Below are 25,021 nucleotides of genomic sequence, written 5' to 3'. Positions count from 1 at the left end.
TCTTATAAGACTATACAGGACACTAGAACTGCTAGGACATTATTTACAGAGATAGGGTCAGCCACTGGTCATCGTGCTGACCCTCAGACTCTCCCCGGCTACCACTCCCAGCATGCCCAGGGGTACTACAAGCGCCTAGGGGCGCTTCCTCCTCACCACCAGGCGAGGGGGTTACAATACTCACATACTGTAGCAGTTCTCTGAACTCTCCACTAAAAGCATTTTACAGGAAATGGTAACTCCTCTCCTCCACCACCACCAACATGTAGTCCTACACATTACCCCCACCGCACAGATATACAGGAAGTGGGAAGTAGAACAGAGTAATAAAACCAATTCAAAGATAGAGATTATTACGTGACACTGTTTGGTAAAAGCCAGTGGAACTTTGGCCAGGACACTTGTGGAACATCCTTACTCTTTCCAGGAAACTCCCTGGGATATTTAATGTCCATGTAAAGTCACGGCCTTGGCTTTATGTCTCACCCAAAGGACAGCACATGTTTTACATAGTTTCCCCGTCACTATACTGGTTCATTAGGACCCACACAGATCACAAGGTTAGCACCTCCTACTGGTCCCACTAACTAACACCTCTTCCAGCAGCAGCCTTAGCTTTCCCAGGAGGTCTCCCATCCAGGTACTGGCCAGGCTCACACCTGCTGACCTTCAATGGGTTGCCAGTTGTGAGTTTCAGGGTGATATAGCTGTTGGCTCATGGCAGGAGCTCTGGAATAGTCCTGGTTCAATAATGGCAGTACTGTTAGAAGCCGAAAATTGGAAAAAAAATAGGATGAAAGCACCTGAAAACTGTCATACCTGAACATGAGGTTAAGGGCATGAGAGGTCACTGGCATTGAGGCTGCTGGGGTGGGAACTGTTCAATTTTATAACCAGGAAGGCCAAAAAAGAGCCTGACCTTGTCCTCTTGACTTGTCCCGCACATCGCGTCAATTCTTCAGGTGGAAGCATCCTACTGTATGTTCTGTGTGGGTCTTCATGTTGACCCTGGGTCTAAAATTCATATTATAAGGAAATGGAAACATCTCTGTCTGCTGTCCACATCTTTGGAAAGGAAGGATAGTGATACTCACAACAATCTTTCGGTGGCTAATTACTGTTGTAGGTCATACCAATTTAAATAACCTGCAGTCTGACCTATAGCCCAGTACTAAAACCTAGACTACACCCAGTCGTTAGACCCTGTATGAGTGAGATTCATATGGATAGAATTAAAGTATATTATGGAATCTTTAAAATTAGTTCTAATACAGTAGGTCTCTAATATTCAATATTTTAAAAACTGTCAGAATTGACATTGATCCTAATTTGGAGCATCTTAGAGTTGGGTTGAAAAAAGAAAAAAAATTTTAAATGGTTATGTATTACTGTATGTATTCTGTCTGCACTTTGCTTTAGAGAACAACATACTGTATAACACCTTTAATAAATAGTTTGTTTTATTGTTTCATGCTATCTTGCATACCATACAGTGTATTTCTCTTCAGTCTCAGCTTATAAGTATAGTGTACTATTTGTACCTTTACTCTGATAAGTAAATTAAAATGTATTGTTTAAAGATAAAATAGCATGACTCCCAATGAGCAATTAAACAACTCCAATTTATGATTTTGCTTATTCCTTAATGCAGACTCAATTGTGAGCTCACCTCTGAGAATTAATGCTTTGATGCTTCCGTTTAAGCATAAGGGATTTGCGCTTAAGTATAAGTGTCATGAAGTAAATTAGATTTTTACACAAGAAAGAAAGGAGACAGTCTGAGATGCTGCTGCTTGTGAAATTACTTTTGATTTCTTTCTTCACAGGGGCTGAGAAGCCTACTTGTCAACCATATGGAGAACATGTCCAGCCCCAGTTTTCAAGAGATGGAGACATCAACATAGGGGCAATTTTTTCATTCCATAAAAAACCTATTATTGCAAATCAAACATTTATGGTTAACCCAGGACAACCAAAGTGTGAAAGGTAAGCACATTTTATACAAAAAGTATAATATTTTTGAAAACTATAAAGAAATATTACTCTACTAAAAGGTTAGAAGTGATTAATAGAGTCTATAATAAGTCAGACATCTGCTTATTTTAGAAAATGATGCTAAAAATGTTACTCTTTTAAGTGAAAAAAAATGACAATAATTATTTTAATAATAGCCAATGCTTTCTTCCTACAGTTTAAATCCTGAAGAATTCCAGTATGCTCAAACTATGATATTTGCTCTTGAAGAAATAAACAACAGTTCACATATTCTTCCTGGTTTGTCTCTGGGATATAAGATTTTTAATGCTTGTAGTTCAGTGGCTTTAGCTATAAAAGCTGCACTGGCATTAATGAATGAGCAGCAAAAGGAAATTAATCTAAACAACTCCTGTACCAAGTCACCCTCTGTTCATGCAATAATAGGGCTATCTGGATCATCACAGACAATTGGACTTGCAACAACTGTTGGACCCTTTAACATACCTGTGGTGAGAGAAATAGATGATTTTCAATGACCATGGACCATAGTGTAGATACTCTTCCTTTGTCGTGATTTTTACTTCTTTCTCCTTATTGCAGATTAGTCAGTTTTCAAGTTGTGCCTGTCTCAGTAATAGAAAGAGGTTCCCTTCATTCTTCAGGACAATTCCAAGTGATTATTACCAAAGCAGAGCCCTGGCAAAGCTTGTGAAGCACTTTGGATGGACCTGGGTTGGAGCCATTAGAAGCAACAATGATTATGGCAATGATGGGATGGCTACCTTTGTAAAGGCTGCCCAGCAGGAGGGGATCTGTATTGAATACTCAGAGGTCATTTTTCGAACTGACTCCAGAGATAAATTCCTTAAAGTTGCCGACATTGTCAAAAGATCAACTTCTAAAGTAATTGTGGCTTTTACATCTTACATAGATTTGGAATTATTAGTGAAAGAGTTTTTGATACAGAATCTCACAGGTTTCCAGTGGGTGGGCAGTGAGGCATGGGTTACACACAGCAGCCTTGCATCAAAAGAAGGCTATCAAGTCCTGGGTGGAGCCATTGGCTTTGCAATTCCAATCGCACAGATATCAGGACTGAAAGAATTTATAGTAAATGGTCGACCATCAAACACACTTGGAAACACTGGCTTAAATGAGTTTTGGGAGAGTATTTTCAACTGTACACTAAATTCTCACACCAATACATATGTTAAAACTTGCACAGGAACAGAGTCCTTAAAAGAAATAAATAATCAATACACAGATGTATCTGAACTGAGGATATCCAACAATGTGTATAAAGCAGTGTATGCTGTAGCTCATTCACTTCATGATCTAATGACATGTCAAAATGGACACGGACCTTTTGACAACAGAACATGTGCAAACAAACACAGACTAGAAACCTGGCAGGTAAGGAAATTGTTTTTCTGTTAAGTGTAAAGATTTAAAGGGATAATTAAAAATGGACAAAAGGTTTTAATCAATTGTGAATTAAAAATCCTTTAATTCTAAATGATTAACTTTTATTCATTGATTGTGAATGGGCACAGACAATTTCCTCAAATATTTGTGTTGTTTTCCAATTTCACAAGTTTGGAGTGAAGTATCACAAATTATACTAAAAAAGTATTAAAATGTTTTTAGTCCTTATTTCTTTTAATTCAATTAAGTCTTTTAGACTGTTCTATGCTTTTCACACAATAGTGTCCCTTTGTTAAGATGAAATACAATAATGTGGTGGTCTTCAACAATAAACATGATAGAACAGTACGAAACACAAAAAGTAATCATTTTGCTTTGATGTTATGTACAGTAGGGAGAAATAAATGATGTTAATGAAAAGTGATACCTGATAATTACTGTGATATTTGTGATGTATTTATGATTTATGTATGTGAAGGATAAACAAAAACAACACTTCTTATCTGCTGCTTATGCACTGTACTGTACTTTACCTTGAGTTACCTTAATCTTTTAAAGATTCCACTGAATCTGATTTAAAAAACTCATACATTATAAACCTTGTTTTCACCGAATGTAAGCTATTTAAATAACAGCCTGTGTCCTTCTTTTTCTTTGGTTAAAACATATACAATATTTAACCTCTGATTATGTCTTATATGACTAAAGGTTTGGAATGGCAGCTTTGTATCAGATCTAATTATAAATATTTTATATTCAATTATACACACACTGTACTGTAGGTTTCCTTACTTTATTTATCTATTTTATTCAATAAGATAGAAATATAGGTAAGAGTGTAATTTTTTCAGATTATATTCTCACTTTTTAAGGTTTAAATGGTGATGAAAACAAGCATTATCCACTGTATATAGAGTAATATTTTTTGTTTTGTTTTTTTTTTTGCTCTAGGTGCTACATTACCTCAAGACAGTAAATTTCACAACCAGGAGTGGAGAAAATATCTTTTTTGATGACAATGGGGATCCAGTGGCACGATATGCAATTGTGAACTGGCAGATAAACAAGCAGGGAATCATAACCTTTGAAACTATTGGTCTATATGATGCCTCTTTACCGGAAGGACAGCAGTTCATAATGAAAGATGTTAATATTATTTGGAAGGGTGATCACACTAAGGTAAAATATTTACCATACTTACTGATTACCATTTTATTGAACTCTAAAGACTGCTCCAGAAAAAAAATACCCACCGAAAATCGACCTCAAACCTACATGAGGGTCCACTGCTATTCTCTCCAACTCAGTTTTCACTGTTTTACAGGTGCCGAAGTCAGTTTGCAGTGAGAGCTGCCTTCCAGGGACTCGTAAGGCCATTGAGAAAGGGAAGCCAGTCTGCTGCTTTGTTTGCATCCCCTGTGCAGAGGAAGAGTTCAGCAACACTACAGGTAAGGTATAAACATGAGCAAATACAGTTGCTAGTATGTTTGGCATAGTGGCACTGAGGTGCAGTGTTTAGAATTACTGTCTCACAGTGTTGGAGCCCAAGGATGTATTTCATGCTATCTGCATGGAGTTTGTATTATCTCCCCGTTTGCATGTTGATTTTCTCAGAGTGCTCTGGCTTTCTCCAGAGACATACTGGTATATTATGGGTAAATTGGATTTAGTGAGAATGTGCTTCAGTCTGTGTGTAGCACAGCAGTTGGAAATATTTTCTAGGTACATGAAGAAATGAATACTCCAATTTAATATTTATATTAGTATTAATACTAATATTAATTTTAGTATTCATACAATTTACTCCAAGTGAACACTGATCATTTTATTTGTTATCTGTCATCAGACTCCCTGGGATGTACCTTGTGTCCTTCAGAATACAGACCAAATGAACAACAGGATCAGTGTCTCCTTAAAACAACTGAATTTTTGTCCTTTGGAGAACTAATGGGAATACTTCTAGTCACATTTTCATTGCTTGGTACTTGCCTAACTATAGCAATAGCTGTTATATTTTATCAATACAGATTTACTCCAATAGTAAGGGCCAATAACTCTGAACTGAGTTTCCTTCTGCTCCTTTCACTGACACTGTGTTTCCTCTGTTCACTTACTTTCATTGGCCAGCCCTCTGACTGGTCCTGTATGTTGCGCCACACAGCTTTTGGGATCACATTTGTCCTGTGCATCTCTTGTGTTCTGGGGAAAACAATAGTGGTGTTAATGGCCTTTAGGTCTACACTGCCAGGCAATAACATTATGAAATGGTTTGGGCCCAGACAGCAACGGTTAAGTGTTCTTGCTTTCACACTTGTACAGGTCTTGATTTGTGTTCTTTGGTTGACAATATCACCTCCTTTTCCAAACAAGAACATGAAATACTATACAGAGAGAATCATTTTAGAATGTGACTTTGGATCAAACATTGGATATTATGTTGCATTAGGATATATAGGATTCCTCTCTGCCCTGTGCTTTGTACTCGCTTTCCTGGCTCGGAAGCTGCCTGATAACTTCAATGAAGCCAAATTCATTACATTCAGCATGCTCATATTCTGTGCTGTCTGGATCACCTTTATCCCAGCTTATATCAGCTCCCCTGGGAAGTTCACAGTGGCTGTGGAAATATTTGCAATTTTGGCTTCAAGCTTTGGTTTACTTTTTTGCATATTTCTGCCAAAATGTTATATTATTCTACTGAACCCTGAGAAAAATACAAAAAAGCATTTAATGGGCAAAATGCCCTCCAAGTCATTGTAAGTTCTAAGCAATCTTTTTACAGCTATTAATTCAATTGCAGGTAACCCTTTGTAATTTTATTACAATGAGTACAACTTAATTTCTTTTTCATTTCCCCTATCCAAATTTTTCTAAATCTTCAACTTTTACAATAATGACAATGTTATTGAGTTGTTGAATACGATGAATATGATTGTCACACAAACACAACTCTCTTAGCTCTTCATCAGAACTGGACCTTGTTTTTTGGGAAACAGACAGCATTTCTTAAATGATTTTATTTTAATCAGATTACTAAAGGCTTCGAAATCAATCTCTTTTATTAAACGTTCCTATTATTGAAAATAATCATATTCAAATTTTTAAAAAATATTTGTAAAGCTAGTAACTGAACCTTAAAGCTTTAGAATTATTTCTTTAGGGTGAAAAAGCATGGGAGTTGCTTTAAAATAAACGTAGTGTGAAAAATCAACAAACCTTCACATTTACAAACATATTTTCCAACATTTTAAATATTACTACACTGTCAGATTGTCTGGATAAAATTACAATAAAATACAACTACAATTGTATAACAATACAATACAATAAAAATAGAATAATAATAAAACATTAAGAAAGTATGTGATTTTTCAAATCCTTTAGACATAGTCTGAAGAGTGAGTGAATGAGTGAATGTAATTACATTTTGTCTATTCACAGAACATAAATCTTTAGATCACTTGATCAATACTGATCCCCAGAAAGTGGTGAACATGTCAGGCAATGAACCAAGCAACATTACATTAATAAGATTTTAAAAATCAGTTCTGTCAAGCATGTAAAACCATTCATATAATAGTTAAATGTCACATGGTTATGACTCACACATACAGTATATTAGGTGACATTCTAGGATACATAATATGTGATATACTTTACTGTAGATATCTCCCAGAAGGGTAAACTACAGTATATCACATATACTGTAGTATATGTAATACACTGTATACTATGATACATTCATAGTAAATGTGCCACTGACGAGTGATTACTACTCTCTGTCATGATCCAGGCATGCAGTCTGTTCTTCAGCTTATTTTGCCACATGCATGTTATGGACAACCACCAATTCCAGCAACTTTATATATACTGTATAGATACAGTCAGCAGCCATATCACCCTGCAACTCACAGCTGGCAACCCACTGAAACTAAGCAGGTGTGAGCCTGGTCAGTACCTGGATGGGAGACTCCCTGGGAAAAACTAAGGCTGCTGCTGGATGAGGTGTTAGTGGGGCCAGCAGGAGGCACTCACCCTGCGGTCTATTTGGGTCCTAATGTCCTAGTATAGTGATGGGGACACTATACTGTAAAAAAGGCACCGTCCTTCAGATGAGATGTAAAACAGAGTTCCTGACTCTCTATGGTCATTAAATATCCCAGGGCATTTCTTGAAAAGTGTAGGTTTCTGGGTGTCCTGGACAAATTTCCAATTGGCCTTCACCAATCATGGCCTCCTAATAATCCTCATCTATGAACTGACTTCATAAGAGCTGTTTTGAGTTGGATATTCTGTTGCACTATGGTTGCGGTCGCATCATCCTGGTGGATGCTATACATTGGAGGAGGTGGAGCTGTAAAGCGCTTTGAGTGGAGTGTCCAGCAAAGCTCTATATATGTGTAAGGAACTAAACTTTGCGGTGTAAGACAAACAGTCTATTTGCAGCCCTAATATTTCACAAATTGGGCAGGTTACAAGTCCACTGCATATATATTATATTATATTTATTATATATACTGTATATGATGAATAGACAGTTTTTTGTTGCTTTGGGAAATCAATCATAAAAAAATTCTACATTTCTTGTGGAGTTCCGCAGGGTTCCATTTTAGGACTTCTGCTCTTTTCATTAATATAATATAATATTATATAGTAATATAATTAGGAACCATGGGATCAATTTTCATAGCTATGCCAATGATATACAACTGTACAGTATATCTCTATTCCATCTGAAGATCAAAACTCAGTCAACAGACTAAATGGCTGTGTGTTAGATATTTCTCAGTGGATGTCCCAAAATGTTCTACAGATTAATCAAGACAAGACTGAAATATTGATAGGTCTCAGCAAGAGAGAGCCCATGTCGCTTCCCAAGCACCTCTCCGCTAATGAGTGCTGAACTTCCAGTACAGGTCTGTGGTGCCTGTGATATGTTAAAAGCTGAGTGGCTCAAAGGAAACAATCTACACTCTTTCAATATCTCCATCATGGGGTTTCTAGCTGCAAACTGAAATCTTATCCAGCATTATCTGGTAATTCTAAAAAAAACGGGTGGTATAACAAAGATAATTTATTTATATTTAAATATATTAAAACAACAATTTATTTAAAACATAAATACATTCTGCTCAATTTAGAGTTGTCTCTTTTCTTCCTCAGTCTTCCTGTTATGTTTTTTGAATACATCACCAAAACAAAGTCCATTTAGACATCTGTCAATTAAATCAGACCCCTATCCGGATTAGTATGATGAAACAATGAGATAGAAAATACTAATACAGTACAAGATTTTCATGAGAATCTAATATGTTTATATTAGAGAGGATAATACATATTTGACTATTTCAATATAACCACACTGAATCCTATAACATACACATGCATGCAGCCCATCAAGTAAATAACAGCATGATGCAAAAGTATTGGAGCCTTTAGGATGAATAAAGAAGCTACCATAGGAGAAGGTACATAACTTCAAGAAGAGTAATAACATCCAAGAATCAGATGTTTTGCAAATGTTTATTGATTATTTGTGTATAAGTTTTGGTTTAACCTGCTTGGTAGCCTCCTGGCCATTTTGGGGGGTTTTGGGGCCAACCCCCAAAAAGAAACTTGTGACCTCCCCCAAAAAGCAATGCAAAAAAAGAGATGGAAGGAACTTACAGTGAGGAAATATAGACATAATGATAAAAAGAGAAGGCAAACCTTAAAATCGCTAGGATGCCTGCTGATGAGCAAAAGATAGGATATTGGACAGACTAGGGGATAATGACATGGTGTCAAGAGCAGCACGGGTCAAGGAACCCCAAAAGACAGAAGTGAACCCCACAACCAACAATACAGAAGAAACATGGAAATACAGATGTTGTGATATGAGGTTTCTAATTTACATTAACAAATAGAAAATGGAACAGCAAATTGCGAGAGTACTTTGAGTGTAAGGAATCAATGTATAATAATAATTCATAATCTCATACACAGATTCTAAATACACAATATACAATTTATTGATATAACACCAAAAATATCCATTAAAACAACAACAATAGTAGAATACATTTGTAAAGTTATCTGTGGTGATTCGAAAAGCTGATTGTTTAGTCAGGGATTACAACGATTAGAGTTGATAACCGCTGAGTGATCCTAGCTCTGAAGGTTAAGAATACATATTGCAACTATAACATTGTTATGGTCTACCTCTTAGGGTTTAATATACAATTTTATATATATATATTTTAAGATAACATACATTTACTATCATAAATGGTGTCTGGAATAATAGTTTAACTCTTAAGATTTATAATGTGAATAACGAAGTTTTATACACAAAGACCCCTTGGCAAAAAAAGCTCTAGGAGTTCAAACTTAATACTGAGTAGATTGGTACGTGGTCTCTTACAGAGCAGTTTCTCAGTGTCACAATGCAGAGAGAGAGGAGAGAGCTTTGTCTAGCATTCCTAAGGACATCTCTGCTGGAACTTAGCATTGCTGAATTTCAGTCTTTTAAATTTCTGCTTGGCTGCACGTGAGACAGGTGGGGAGAAAAATTTGTTTCATCCTGGATACAACTTTTTGACTATAGAGTATATGGATATATAGATGTCGACAAAAAGAATTAAACTTTCTTATTAAAAAAAAAAACAGTGGGATCACAAACACGTGATTTACTTTGTTGCAAAAAGAATATCTAGGGCAAAATTTTGTTTTTTTACTGACTCACTCCCCTGGCCTTGGAGAATCTTGGAGAGAAGTTCAAGTCCTGACTAGAACTGCTTGCCACCAAGTGGTTGGAAAAGAGAAGATGAGCAGTGAGTTAACCAACAACAAAAATTAATTGAGTAAGTTTGGTGCTAGCTTGGAACAACAGCTGTGAGCTTCTTGCTTTTTTCCCATTGTCCCGGTGCATGGGTTTCTTCTATGAGAACATTCTACTGCTTGCAACCCCCATGAGTAGTAAGATCTCACAGAAAGTAATTAATTATTATAACTTTAAACAGCTGGGTGAGACTGACTTGTCTGTCAATATCCCTTCCAGACAACAGTTAATAACTTCCATTTCTTATATGTATCTCTAATATGCAATATATTGTCATTTGTCATTATTCACAACAATTCTAATTAGAAGTCACCTTTGTATTCTTCACATAACTAGTATTAAGGTTATAATCATTTTCAACATCTAGAACTGGAAAATAAGTTATGAATTATTTATTTATAAATACAGAATATATAATCAGTCACCGTGTCAACATATAATGAACACATATCAAATAATGTTTTATTGTAGCTAGTTGAGAAAGAAAAACAGAGAATATTGAAGGAAAAAATAGAAAAGGAAAAAATATTTGAATATCTGAATATTATACCTGAGAGGACAGTATATACTGTTGGAACTCTGTTAAAACAAAGGTAGACTCAAGTCAGATGCACCTCCTAAGTGTATTATAATATTTTGTCTTTGCTTTGAAGTGAACAATCAGAAAAAAATCTAAAATATATTAGACTGTTAAGGATCAATAAAAAAACATCCATGTGAGTCCAAATGAGCAATTACACAGCTCCTTAATTTCTGCTTAAATGAAGCCAGGCAATAATTTTCAGACTCTACTCTGAACTCACCTCTGAGAATTATTGCCTGGCTTCATTTAAGCAAATGGGATTTGAGCAAGTATATAAGCACCAGTAAAGAAAATATGTACAGAAAAAAAGAATAGCAATAAGTCTGCAATGTTGCTGCTTGTGAAATTAGCAATGATGTTTTTCTTCACATGGGCTGTGAAGCCTATTTGTCAACCTTATGGAACACAAAACCTGCCCCAGTTTTCAAAAGAAGGAGACATCAATATAGGGGCAATTTTTTCTTTTCATAAAAAAACTGTTGCTGTAAATCCAACTTTTAAGGACAACCCTGGACAGCTAAAGTGCATTAGGTAAGCATTTTTATTAATATTATTATACAAAAGTTATACAAAAATATATGATTATATGAAAAAGATAAATCACATTTAAAATTTCAATATGATGATGGGATATTATCTATACATTGTTGTGCATCAGCAGAAACAATAAAACAACATATGGAATGGGGAATTATTTCTCTCTACAGTTTAAACCCTGAGGAACTGCAGTATGCTCAAACAGTAATATTTGCTATTGAAGAAATAAATAACAATTCTGATATTCTTCCCAATGTTTCTCTGGGCTATAAGATTTATAACGGTTGTGGATCTATAGCTTTGGCTATTAAAGCTGCATTGGCATTAATGAATGAGCAGCAAGAGGAAATTAATGTAAACAGCTCCTGCACCAAGCCTTCCTCTGTTCATGCAATAATAGGACTATCTGAATCTTCACCGACAATAGGACTTGCAACAACTGTTGGACCCTTTAACATGCCAGTGGTGAGGAAACAGTACTTTCTTCAGTTAGTTTAAATAAGAGTGTGCATACTTCTTCTTCATCAGTATTTTACCTTCTTTTCATTTCCTGCAGATAAGTAACTTTGCAACCTGTGCCTGTCTGAGTAACAGAAAGATGTTCCCCAACTTTTTTAGGACAATCCCAAGTGATTACTATCAAAGTACAGCTCTGGCAAAGCTTGTGAAGCACTTTGGATGGACCTGGATTGGGGCCATTAGAACTAACAATGATTATGGCAACAATGGGATGGCTACCTTTCTACAAGCTGCTCAGCAGGAGGGGATCTGTATTGAATATTCAGAGGCCATTTACAGAACTGATCCAAGAGAGAAATTCCTTAAAGTTGTAGATACTGTCAAAAAGTCAACTGCAAAAGTAATTGTTGCTTTTATATCTTATGTAGAACTGGAAATATTAGTAAAAGAGTTTTTTATTCAGAATGTCACGGGTTTCCAGTGGGTGGGCAGTGAGGCATGGATAATGGACAGCAACCTTGCATCAGCAGAAAGCTATAAAGTCCTGGGTGGAGCCATTGGTTTTGCAGTTCCAAATGCAGAAATACCAGGTTTGAAAGAATTTATTCTACATGCTCGTCCATCAGACACTCCTGGAAACACTGGCTTAAATGAGTTTTGGGAAAATATGTTTAAATGCAGCCTAATTATCAACAGCAATGCAAATGTTAAGCCATGCACAGGAACAGAGGATCTAGAAGAAATATTTAATCAGTACACAGATGTGTCAGAACTGAGGACATCAAGCAATGTGTACAAAGCAGTGTATGCTATAGCTCATTCACTACATAATCTTTTTACATGTAAAAATGAAAACCTATCCTTCAATAACAAAACATGTGCAAACAAAAATAATTTAGAACCCTGGCAGGTAAGAACAAATCTTATTGTATATGTATATAAATATTTCAAATTATTATTGTAAATTCTGAGTAATAAATTGATTTTTTTATTAAATGTAAATGCTGACTAAGAAGCAACTAACAATGAAGTAGTTCAATTAGGCACAGGCATGTGTAGGCTGCAGAGGACCAAGTAAAGGTTTATTCCATCCTTAAAAGAGAAGAAAAGAAACATGTTTCGGCTATTTAGCCTTCTTCAGGTGCAAACGTTGTGTTTCTTTTCTTCTCTTTTCAACATGGAAAAACACTTTACTTTGTCTGTTGCAATAAACAATAAAGTCTATGTTTAAACCTTTTCCTTTGTTTCTAACCATATTTCAAAAGTACAGATGTTGATGAGAATTTTAGTAAATAGTACACACGCAGATTTTATACAGTATATTCCTTTTTCCTAAGGGTTATAGTATGAGTAAAGTAAAGCAAGCAAAAGTTAAGAAAATTAAGCTAAAGGTTTATTTTGCTACAGGTGCTACGTTACCTGAAGAGTGTTAACTTCACAACCCAGAAAGGAGAGAATGTCTTTTTCGATGAAAATGGGGATCCAGTGGCACGATACTCACTGATAAACTGGCAGATGAAGAAGGAAGGAATCATAACCTTTAAAACTATTGGACTGTACGATGCCTCTTTACCAGAGGGAAAACAGTTTGTAATGAAAAACGTCAGTATTGTGTGGGCAGGTGGTCACAGTAAGGTAAGGTATTTTCCTGAGTATTCAGACCAAATTCAACAGCACTTCTCCTGAAAATACAGCCACAGAAAATCTATTTCAAACTTACTTTTCAGTCAACTGCTATTCTCTCCAACTCAGTTTTCACTGTTTTGCAGGTGCCGAAGTCAGTCTGTAGTGAGAGCTGCCTTCCAGGGACTCGTAAGGCCATTGAGAAAGGGAAGCCAGTCTGCTGCTTTGTCTGCATCCCCTGTGCAGAGGGGGAGTTCAGCAACACTACAGGTAAGGTATAAGTATAGATAAATACATTATGTATTTATTTTTACTAGCATAAAAATGGAATTAGAATTTTAATTGTTTTCCAGAGGTGATTGGACACTTTAAATATTGTAGTTCTATGTTAATGACATAGTGCAGGGAACACTTTTCTTTTACTGTATATTTCACAATAATTTGCTCAGTTGGCCCTTCTGAAATCAACTGTACTTACATCTAAAATAAAACTGCCGACAAATACAAAGTGTAGGCATATTTTCAAGAAGATGGAATTGTGTTTTAATAGTCAGAATACCTTATAACCTGAGGAACATTAATAACATTGGAAAATTACATCTGCAACCAATAGCATTTATTGCTCTGTAAATTCTCTTCAGTACATATTATTTTTATTCCTAGTTATTTTTGCACACTACTAAAATGTGTATATAAACCTATTTGAAATATATTTTAAAGATCACATATTGTCACGCCCTCTGCAGCCAGAGCCTGTTAATATTAAATGAAAAAAAGTGTCAAATGCATTTATTGTAACTATTAGAAAATGTTGTTTTAATTAAATTACTTGTTTGATTCAAGTTAAGACAACTTTCTTGCTAAAGAAATCATAATACACTATAAAGTATACATTTTGAAAAAACACATTTAATTTATACTGTTTTCAAAAGCCTTCTCAAATCTTTATTTTATACACCACCATAAGTAAAAAAAAAAGATAATTTGGGAAAAACCTGAAATACAGAATATTACATTTAAAAAAAAACAAAGGTAATTTCTTTTTCTTCTCTTTTCAGACTCCCTGGGATGTACCTTGTGTCCATCAGAATACAGACCAAATGAACAACGGGATCAGTGTCTCCTTAAAACAACTGAATTTTTGTCATTTGGAGAACTAATGGGAATACTTCTAGTTACATTTTCATTACTTGGAACTTTTCTGACTATAGCAATAGCTGTGATTTTTTTCCAATACAGATTTACTCCAATAGTAAGAGCCAATAACTCTGAACTGAGTTTCCTTCTGCTCTTTTCATTGACTCTGTGTTTCCTCTGTTCACTTACTTTCATTGGCCAGCCCTCTGACTGGTCCTGTATGTTGCGCCACACAGCATTTGGGATCACATTTGTCCTGTGCATCTCTTGTGTTCTGGGGAAAACAATAGTGGTGTTAATGGCCTTTAGGGCTACACTGCCAGGCAATAACATTATGAAATGGTTTGGCCCCACACAGCAAAGGTTAAGTGTTCTTGCATTCACAATTGTACAGGTCTTGATTTGTGTTCTTTGGTTGATAATGTCTCCTCCTTTTCCTAACAAGAACATGAAATACTATGCAGAGAGAATCATTCTGGAGTGTGACCTGGGATCTGCAGGTGCATTCTCTGCTGTTTTAGGATATATAGGATTCCTCTCTGCCTTGTGCTTTGTGCTGGCTTTCCTGGCTCGGAAGCTGCCTGATAACTTCAATGAAGCCAAATTCATTACATTCAGCATGCTCATATTCTGTGCTGTCTGGATCACCTTTATCCCAGCTTATATCAGCTCCCCTGGGAAGTTCACAGTGGCTGTAGAAATATTTGCAATTTTGGCTTCAAGCTTTGGCTTACTATTTTGTATTTTTATACCAAAATGTTATATTATTCTATTAAAGCCTGAGAAAAATACTAAAAAGCATTTAATGTCCAAAATGTCTTCTGTAATGAAAAGTTACTGAAGAAAAGTGTTTTATCCTAAAAATGTTGTTTACGGGCAGAGCTTTGTTGCATAAGCAGCTGGATTCTTAGAACAAAGTGTGATAGCACCCAGCTCGTCAAGGGCACGGGATGTTTTAAGAATGTTTATCTCTGCTTCTTGAAAAAGGGAGTATGAGAAACTATTTGTATAACTACTCTTTTCTTTGCTTAAAGCAGAAACCTATAAGGAATGGAAAATTACTGCTTTGCCTGTCCTTGAAGTGTTGCATCAGCTAAAAAAAGATATAAAACAAGGGCTCTCCCTTCTTGCTTTGGAATCAGCCTTCACTTCTCTGCACAGACCAGTGATTGCTTTTTCCCATATTGCAATATGAATAAATGCCTTACTGAGTGAATGAGAACACTTCTCCTGGCTCTTCTTTGATAAAATTCCATGACACTTCCAAGTCACTCTAGGACCAATGAAACCATTTTCACAACTATTTGATTTCTAGCAGATACTCCACATTTCTTTTCCTTTACATATCACCATTTCCTATCTTTTAGGTCTGTATATTTTACAGCTCGATAAAGTATGACAATGAGGTATAACTATTGCAATTGATCATAACTTTAAAAAATTTCAATTATGGCAATTTCTCCTCATTTCTGCTCAATTTTTCCTTTTTCACATTTTGAGACAACCATTTCCTTTTGAATACCATTGTAAAACAACTATCAAACATGTTTTTCACTGAAATGGAATTGTCTGTTTTTTTAATTTTTCTGAATTACTTCAGGGATTCAAACAGATGCTTTAATTTGTATTTTCTATATAAAACTAGGATAATAATATACTCACTCAGTTTTTATTCATAAAATAATTTGACTTTTTAATGTAAATAAAGCTACATAATAAATATTAGGAAAATTGTTAAAAAAGTGCTCAGTATTGTGTAAAACCATTTTGAATGCTAACATATTTATAAAGAAAAAAATAAAATCTCATTTGCTTTTTCAACAGAATTTAGTCAAATAGTCACTTGACATGTTAAAAAGAAATCTTCCCAAATATAGGAATTTCACTTTATTATTTTCCAATTTATTACACTACTTATATGTGGATAAAAAGATGGTAAAATTGCACATTCAAGACTAAACTAGACTAGACTAAGAGTAAAACAAAGAGAAACTTTTTCAGACTTTTTATATTTTTTATTAGCTTATGTTTTTACAGAGCCCGGGTATGGGCCATGGGTAGGAAAAAAAAGTTATATTGAGGGAACCACTTTACAATTCGTGTGCACGAAACAACTAAATCATTCCCTTGTTTCCTTTAATTCATGAGCACGAAATAACATTTTCCAACTCCTTCGCTAGGACAGGTGTGGCACTAGCAGTGAAAGAGAGGTGCAGTCCTAACTAGTAGCTGAAGAGTACAGTAGCTACAATACCCTAATAACTCATCGCCAAACCAAAATAAAACTTAATCAGTTCATCTTTATCCAATATCCTAATCTACAGCAGTGTCAGAGAATTACGCTTTATTGTACTAAAATAAAGACGCAGTGATGTGTTAACTAGCGTTTGATAGTGTTGTTGTTAGGAGCTGGAGACAATGCTGGCATTTTAGAAACTTTCTACAGTATGTGCGTGCAACTACCATGACACAAAGAAAACAGAGGAAAGAGTTGGACATTTCGTGCGCACAAATTTAAACAAGGGAGCGATTTACTTATTTCATGTGCACGAATGAAAGAAAATGAGTGTACGTTTTAGTTGTTTCGTGAGCACAAATTGTAAATCGTTCTCTCAATAACTATTTCGTGCATACGAATTGGAAATCGTTTCCTCGCTATAATTTTTTTCCCTACTGATGGCCCCTCCCGGGCTCCGTATGTTTTGAATCACAACATTCCTCTTTATTTTTTCACTTCATTGTGCTGGTCAGAGAATCTAATACACACCTTCATGGCCTCTTTAAATTCATTCAGAACAATTATTATTACCCAGTCCTTTTGGGTGAAGTCCAGCCCTGACCTCAGAAAACACTTTCTATTTGGTGAGAATAACTCACTGAGAATAACCCACAGGAGCCCTGAGGTGATGATCATCAACCCCCACCAGTTGAGATTTTCAGGACTCCCATGAAAAGGCCTCTCAGTCTATGTAGCAGAGGAACTTGAAGATTAGTTCTGAGTGCTCTATTAAATCAGCTGGAGAGCCACCTACCAGTAAGATCTGTCAATTCCAATTGGAGTTAATAAAAACATAAGGACAAATGGAAACAAGAGGAGGCCATTTTGCTTTCGGTGGTCCATGTCACTTGTTTGGTAATTAGTGTCTAATTAATCCAAATACATTTCCATCTGGCGCAGAGTGAGGCAAAGTCATCTTTCTCTTCCTTGTATGTCATCTCAAGGTGGGGATTTGCTAAAAACGTAATAGGCATGGATAATAGTGTGAGATTAGATCAAATGACAGGAGTATGAGAAAGCACCCTGCGGTCCAGATGGGTCTTAATGCCCCAGTATAGTGACGGTGACACTATACTGTAAAATGAGCACCGTCTTTCCGATGAGAAGTAAAACCAAGGTCCTGACTCTCTGTGGTCATGAAAAATCCCAGGGTGTTTCTCGAAAAGAGTAGGGGTGTAACCCCTGCGTCCTGGCCAGATTTCCCATGCCTCCTAATAATCCCCCACTATGAATTGGCTACATTACTGTGTTCACCTCCCCCCCCCCCCAACTCCGACGGCAGGCGGAGCGACGCGCCGGTTGGAGTATTTCTCGGTCGCCGTTAATGGCAACATCAGCTCAAAGATTTGGTTCAAACCACCAAATGGAGACTGGTGTGCTGACAAGCGGACCCTGCTGATGCGGGATTAACACTAGGAAAGAGAGGCAGGATGTGATAAAGGAGCTTAGTTAAATATGCTTCTCCTGGTCTCTAGAATGTACACTTTGAGTTTTAGACTAACAGATCTATACATACAGGTGCACATGAATATCTTTATTTAAATACACAACCAATAATTATGGTGTCTCAGTTTCTGTTTTCTCACAATCTATCTACTGTCCTATAGGAATCTGGCAGATAATTGTTAATTATCACACTTTTGCAGTCTGTTACTAGGGTATAAATAAAGGCATCTAGTAAAATGTATTCAACCATTTGCCATGACATCACCTCTTTACTCAAAAGCCACTTCAGATGCAGCAATCCTTTAACATTTTGTCCTCAACTTACTGTTAAATCTGTATACTATTGAGGTGTGTTAAAGCCAGATATTTCTATAAATTCTCCATCTTTGTTGTTGCAGATTTTAACAACTGAAATATACAATTTTTAAAACAAGGTGCTTTCTTGTATTACATGCTTTGTGCTTTCAAAAAAATGTAAGATGTAAACAAAGTCATTTGTGACACAGTACTACTGTATAAACACTCTTTGCATGTATGATGAAAATGCATTATTAACTTCATAGGTCCTTAGTGAATAATTAATGGCAGAAAACTTGGAAGGAAAAACAATATCCCTTATTCTTGATTTAAACACACAAAAAATTAAGTGCAGTGTCATTTGAATACAAATAAATCAAATAAAAGTATGGTATTATGTTATAGAGCAATAATAGAGAGGGAAGCCTACTGGTGCAGACCTCTGTGATTTACTGTGTGTTAAATTTCCCCAGACAGATTTAAAACTGAATTCACCTTTGAGACTTGATGTTTTTAAGTCTGAACCTCACATGATCTTAATTCAAGCATGATATTTGTGATGTTCCATATAAGCCTTTTTAAAGGAGCTCTGATCCATTCAGGGGAAAAAAAAGATCTGCTATGTTTCTGCTTGCAGAAATAGTTTTAGTTGCTCTTTTCTCAAGAGCTGAAAAGCCTGTTTGTCAGCCATATGGAATACAAGAAGTGTCACAGTTTTCAAAGGATGGAGACATCACAATAGGAGGAATTTTTTCAATCCATAAAAACCCTGTTGTTGTGAATCCAACATTTAAAGTCAACCCAGGACACATCATATGCGAAAGGTAAATTGTGGATTATTATCTAAAAAATTATGACACTATTATGCTTTTAATGCTTTTCACAAATATGTACCTATATTCTAATCAAGCATTTGTATATTTTTTTCAAAATGCTAATACTAACACTATCAGTTTCTTCCTTCACAGTTTAAATCCTGTAGTATTACAGGATGCTCAGACCATGATATTTGCCATTGAAGAAATTAACAACAGATCAGATATTCTTCCTAATGTTTCACTGGGATATAAGATTTATGATTCCTGTCGCTCCATACCTCTGTCTATAAAAGTATCACTGGAATTGATGAATGTGCATGAAAAAGGGTTTGTCACAGACCAGTCCTGCACCAAACCATTGACTGTCCACGCTATTATAGGACAGTCTAGCTCCACTATAACAATCGGAATTGCAGCAACTGTTGGACCATTTCGGATACCAGTGGTGAGAAAACTTTTATTCATTTTAACAAATAAGGATTGAATAGAATGTAAATACTGTAAGTAAGCACATCGAATTACAGATTGGATAATACGCACAACTAAACCGTTAGGGCAGCCAAGACAAAATATGTTAGGATCCTATGCGGAGAGGAGAGAGTGTTCGAGAGAGGATTGAGACAATAGGCACAAGCCAAATTGTAAGCCAGGGTCCAGGTCCAGGAATGAGAATTGGGGGTCAGAATCCAAGGGAGTCCAATCTGTTAAGCAAAGTTGTGGTCAACGAACAGGCAGAGAGGTCTAAATCCAAAAGAGACGATCAGAGAAGGCAGTTGAAAACATGAGGAAGAAGCACAAGACGTGAAACTAATTTCCCTAGAGCAGTGCGTACAGAGTGTTTAAGTACGGCGTTCATGAGGAACCGCCGTGGGTGATAGTCCACATGTGCGGTGGTGATTGTAGTTAATAGGTATGCGTTGAAGCCGATTAGGTCGTTTGTGAGGACTACTCCGAGGACCGGTGGTTGTGACAAAACAAAGTTCCTTGCGATGTTTCTCATCTGAATAACAAAACCACAAGTACTTTTTTGATACAGGAATATCATTTAAAATAAATGTGACAATGAGGTGGTATTGTACAGTTTCCTGTGCGTCGGGCAAAGAGCTTCTTGATGATAATGTTGTATCTGTTGCAGTGAATATTTGAAACCTGCGCAGTAATTCTTTTCTATGCTCAGTGGTTGATTTCTACTTGCTATAGCACTATATTATGCACTTTGTAAGCAGTCGTTTTGAAAAACAATTTTGTAATTTAATATACATTCCTGTATGTTTATGTACAGTTTTACTACTGAGTTGATTTTTGTGTAAGTCATTGTCCATTTTAGGACACAGATTACTTCTCTCTTTATTTATAGTCTTTGTACCTGTTTGATTTTGAAGAAATATGTTTTTTGAGAATCTTCATAACTTAAAAAAAGCTTTCTTTACTCTACATTACATTATTCCACATTTCTTTTTTTACAAATATAATAACCCTGTCTAATGACAATATAAAACATTAATTTGGAAATCCTTTCCTTTTCTATGTTTTGGATTTTCTTCTTTATGTTCATGCATGTAATGTGTTTTCTTTGCTGTAGATCAGTCACTTTGCTACCTGTGAATGTCTCAGTAACAGAAGGGAGTTTCCCAGCTTCTTCAGGACAATTCCCAGTGATTATTACCAAAGCAGAGCCCTGGCGCAGCTTGTGAAGCACTTTGGATGGACCTGGGTTGGAGCCATTAGAACTAATAATGATTATGGCAATAATGGGATGGCTTCCTTTGCAAAAGAAGCTCAGCAAGTGGGGATATGCATTGAATATTCAGAAGCTATTGTCAGAACTGATCCTAGAGAGAAGTTCCTTCAAATTGTTGATGTTATCAAACAATCATCTTCCAAAGTTATTGTTGCTTTTACATCATACATAGACTTTGACCTCTTGGTAAAAGAGTTATTGATTCAGAATGTCACAGGCTTACAGTGGGTGGGCAGTGAGGCATGGATTACTGACAGCAAACTTGCATCCACAGAAGGCTATAAAGTCCTGGGTGGGTCCATTGGTTTTGCAATTCCAAATGCACAAATACCAGGACTGAAGGAATTTCTTCAAAATACACGTCCATCAAACATACCTGGAAACACTGGCTTAAATGAGCTTTGGGGGAGTACTTTCAATTGTACTCTATCCCATGAAAAAGATACAGTTCTTAAGCCGTGCACAGGAAGAGAAACCTTGAAAGACATAAATAACCAATACACTGATGTGTCAGAACTGAGGATATCCAACAATGTGTATAAAGCAGTGTATGCTGTAGCTCATTCACTGCACGATCTAATGACATGCAAAGATGGAGAAGGGCCTTTTGACAACAAAACATGTTCAAATGAAAAGAATATCAAACCCTGGCAGGTAAGGTGTCATGTTGTTTATTCTAAAATTTGTATTATAAACTTGTTATTGTTGAAAGATATTTACATCCTCAGATATGGTTTGAATACAAACTTATTTAACAATATCACTATATCTTAATATGGAGTTGTGACCGTAATTTTCAGTTACACTCTGTATGTCTATTTACAATATAAAGAAAAATGTGGGAAACAAAAACATAGTATTTTCTGTAAGCAGGTGCATTATTTTTGTGTACTAAAAAATTAAGAATTTCAAATACATATTTCTTACTGTACGTCTGTGTTCTAGTTTGAAGTGCTTAATCAAGTCTTGCCATTGAAGAGATTTTCTGAATTGAATGCAGAATTGACATCCCTGTTCCCATTTCCTAATCATGGCAATAAGAGGGAAGAGAGGTGTCATTCACAAATATTTCTGACCAAAGACACAGACCAACCTCAATAGTTCAAGTGTGAAAAAGAGTATTTAATATGCTTTTGAATTCACTTGGTTTGAGATACCAAGTGTCTGTATTGAGATTCAACTGTCTTACAATACAGACAAGGCAATTAGATAAACTGGTTGCTTGCATTGACGCACTGACGTAGGTGCTGTGGATGGCGAAGAGGTATTAAAATGATGAAACCTAGGAAATTTCTGTCTGAAGAATTTGGGAATTTTTGATTGCCAGAACTGGAGTACTTGTGGTTTGTCCTACTCTTGAGTCCAGTTAACAGCATATGTTTTCTCTAGGTGCTGCATTATTTGACTAGAGTCAACTTCACAACCAAGAGTGGAGAAAGTGTCTATTTTGATGAAAATGGGGATCCAGTTGCACGATATGCAATAGTTAACTGGCAGAGGAACAAGGAAGGAACCACGAAGTTTGAAGTTATTGGTCTTTATGATGCTTCTTTTCCAGAAGGACAGCAGTTTCAAATGAATGATATCAGCCCTGTGTGGGCAGGAGAACAAAAAACGGTATTTACATAAATCTTCATTTACACATGAAATAGTACTGATAGCACTTTCTTTGAATTTTAATTTATGTACCTGTAGTTAAAATGAATGAAGTAATACTTTCATGATACCTTCTTAGCAGTATAGAAAATGGTAAAACAACATTTATGACCCATTATGAGTAATTTTTCAAATAATACAGAAATGGCACATTCTGTACGTTTGTTATAACAATGTGAGTGCTGGCCCTACAACAACCCATAACTCTATATCCAGCCCCAATACCAACCCTTACAATAACCATTGGTCTAAACCTAGAACATACTATACTATAAAATACTATAGTATGCACTTTGAAAAATTATATTAACATTTGTGTATCTGTTATAATACTGTACGTCTTTCTGAACAAAAGGCTGAAAGGATGATGAATGTTGTTACAATGGCTTGTAATAAAGATATTATGCAGCACACATAAAGCCTAAAAGTAAGCAATACTGAGCACGCCTGAGTGTTTGCAATATGGAAATCATTAAGCAAAATTGTTTTTTAAGGTTCCAAGATCAGTGTGCAGTGAGAGCTGCCTTCCAGGGACTCGTAAGGCCATTGAGAAAGGGAAGCCAGTCTGCTGCTTTGTCTGCATCCCCTGTGCAGAGGGGGAGTTCAGTAATGTTACAGGTAAGGTTTGAAAAATGTCAAATTATTTATACTTACTTCAACAAGGCAAGCCAAAAAGAAAATATAATGTAAAGAAAGTAGGTCAAAATTCTGGATGCATGTAAGGCATGCAAAAAACCAACAACAACACAGTAGTCCCCTTTAAAGTAATCTTAAAACAATAAATGATCATACAAATGTAAAATTATGTGCAAAATATATCACATCACATATTTCAAAAAAGCATGCTGACTTCATCGAGTTTATTAGCAATACAAAACATTTGTATTTCATGATACATAAGAATGTGAATAAAATTAAGTCATTAAGAGTGTAACAAGATACTGTATAACAGTAAGAAAGGAATTCCTGAATACATCTGGACTGCCTGGTTTTACTCTTTTTTCAGACTCACTGGGATGTGCCAAGTGCCCTTCAGAGTACAGATCAAATGAACAGCAAAATCAGTGTGTATTGAAAGCAACTGAATTTTTGTCCTTTGGAGAATTAATGGGGATACTTTTAGTTACCTTTTCTTTGCTTGGAATTTCACTAACCGTAACAATAGCTGTTATTTTCTTCCTTTACAGATCTACTCCAATTGTAAGAGCCAATAACTCTGAACTGAGTTTTCTTCTGCTCTTTTCACTAACACTGTGTTTCCTCTGTTCACTTACTTTCATTGGCCAGCCCTCTGACTGGTCCTGTATGTTGCGCCACACAGCATTTGGGATCACATTTGTCCTGTGCATCTCTTGTGTTCTGGGGAAAACAATCGTGGTGTTAATGGCCTTTAGGGCTACACTGCCAGGCAATAACATTATGAAATGGTTTGGCCCCACACAGCAGAGGTTTAGTGTTCTTGCTTTCACACTCATACAGGTCTTGATATGTGTTCTTTGGTTGACAATATCACCTCCTTTTCCTCATAAAAATGCAAAATACTACAAGGAAACAATCATTCTAGAGTGTGATTTAGGATCTGCAACAGGATTTTGTGCTGTGTTAGGGTATATAGGATTCCTCTCTGCCATGTGCTTTGTACTCGCTTTCCTGGCTCGGAAGCTGCCTGATAACTTCAATGAAGCCAAATTCATTACATTCAGCATGCTCATATTCTGTGCTGTCTGGATCACCTTTATCCCAGCTTATATCAGCTCCCCCGGTAAGTTCACAGTGGCTGTGGAAATATTTGCTATTTTAGCTTCAAGTTTTGGGTTGCTTTTCTGTATTTTTATTCCAAAATGTTATATTATTCTTTTAAAACCTGAGAAAAATACAAAAAAGCATTTGATGAGTAAAGTGCCCTCCAAGTCACTTTAAAAATATGGAAAAGGAATTCTTTCAAATCCTTTATGTTACCCTACTTATCCACCAGAGGATTTTTTTTTTCATTATCCAGAATTTAACTTTTTGTTTCTGTAGCTACAATATTTATAATTTCATTTTGAATGAATAAAAATACACTTCTACCGAGGGAGGGGAAAATGAAACATCATTCTCTGGTATGTTATCTTTATCCTCAATATATTAAACTTTTTATTTTTTACCATGATCACCACACATTTTGGCAAATTGATGATGTAGAATCGTACTACATTTTTTATAGAATTTTCAAAATACTGTA

General features: G+C 35.9%; 3 protein-coding genes across 3 annotated transcripts; all 3 read left to right on the top strand.

Moving 5' to 3' along the window:
- The first annotated feature begins 1,879 nt into the window (after positions 1–1,879).
- LOC102692229 (extracellular calcium-sensing receptor-like) lies at positions 1,880–6,162 on the top strand. Its single transcript, XM_015360714.2, has 6 exons — positions 1,880–1,986; positions 2,192–2,486; positions 2,578–3,390; positions 4,354–4,581; positions 4,727–4,850; positions 5,249–6,162. The coding sequence occupies exons 1-6, from the start codon at positions 1,955–1,957 to the stop codon at positions 6,160–6,162; spliced, it is 2,406 nt and encodes an 801-aa protein (XP_015216200.2). The 5' UTR covers positions 1,880–1,954.
- A 4,998-nt stretch (positions 6,163–11,160) lies between these two features.
- Positions 11,161–15,402, top strand: LOC107079071 (extracellular calcium-sensing receptor-like). The gene is made up of 6 exons (XM_069197702.1): positions 11,161–11,336; positions 11,513–11,807; positions 11,899–12,711; positions 13,209–13,436; positions 13,571–13,694; positions 14,483–15,402. Exons 1-6 carry the CDS (start codon positions 11,161–11,163, stop codon positions 15,400–15,402), a joined length of 2,556 nt encoding a protein of 851 aa, XP_069053803.1.
- Positions 15,403–19,203: 3,801 nt separating this feature from the next.
- On the top strand, positions 19,204–24,760 carry LOC102692029 (extracellular calcium-sensing receptor-like). Its single transcript, XM_069197569.1, has 6 exons — positions 19,204–19,406; positions 19,551–19,845; positions 20,983–21,795; positions 22,531–22,758; positions 23,292–23,415; positions 23,804–24,760. Exons 1-6 carry the CDS (start codon positions 19,204–19,206, stop codon positions 24,715–24,717), a joined length of 2,577 nt encoding a protein of 858 aa, XP_069053670.1. The 3' UTR covers positions 24,718–24,760.
- The last annotated feature ends 261 nt before the right edge of the window (positions 24,761–25,021 follow it).

Source organism: Lepisosteus oculatus, chromosome 13 (assembly GCF_040954835.1).
Source record: "Lepisosteus oculatus isolate fLepOcu1 chromosome 13, fLepOcu1.hap2, whole genome shotgun sequence".
In the NCBI taxonomy this organism is placed as follows: Eukaryota; Metazoa; Chordata; class Actinopteri; order Semionotiformes; family Lepisosteidae; genus Lepisosteus; species Lepisosteus oculatus.
This window is presented reverse-complemented; position numbering and strand designations above follow the sequence as displayed.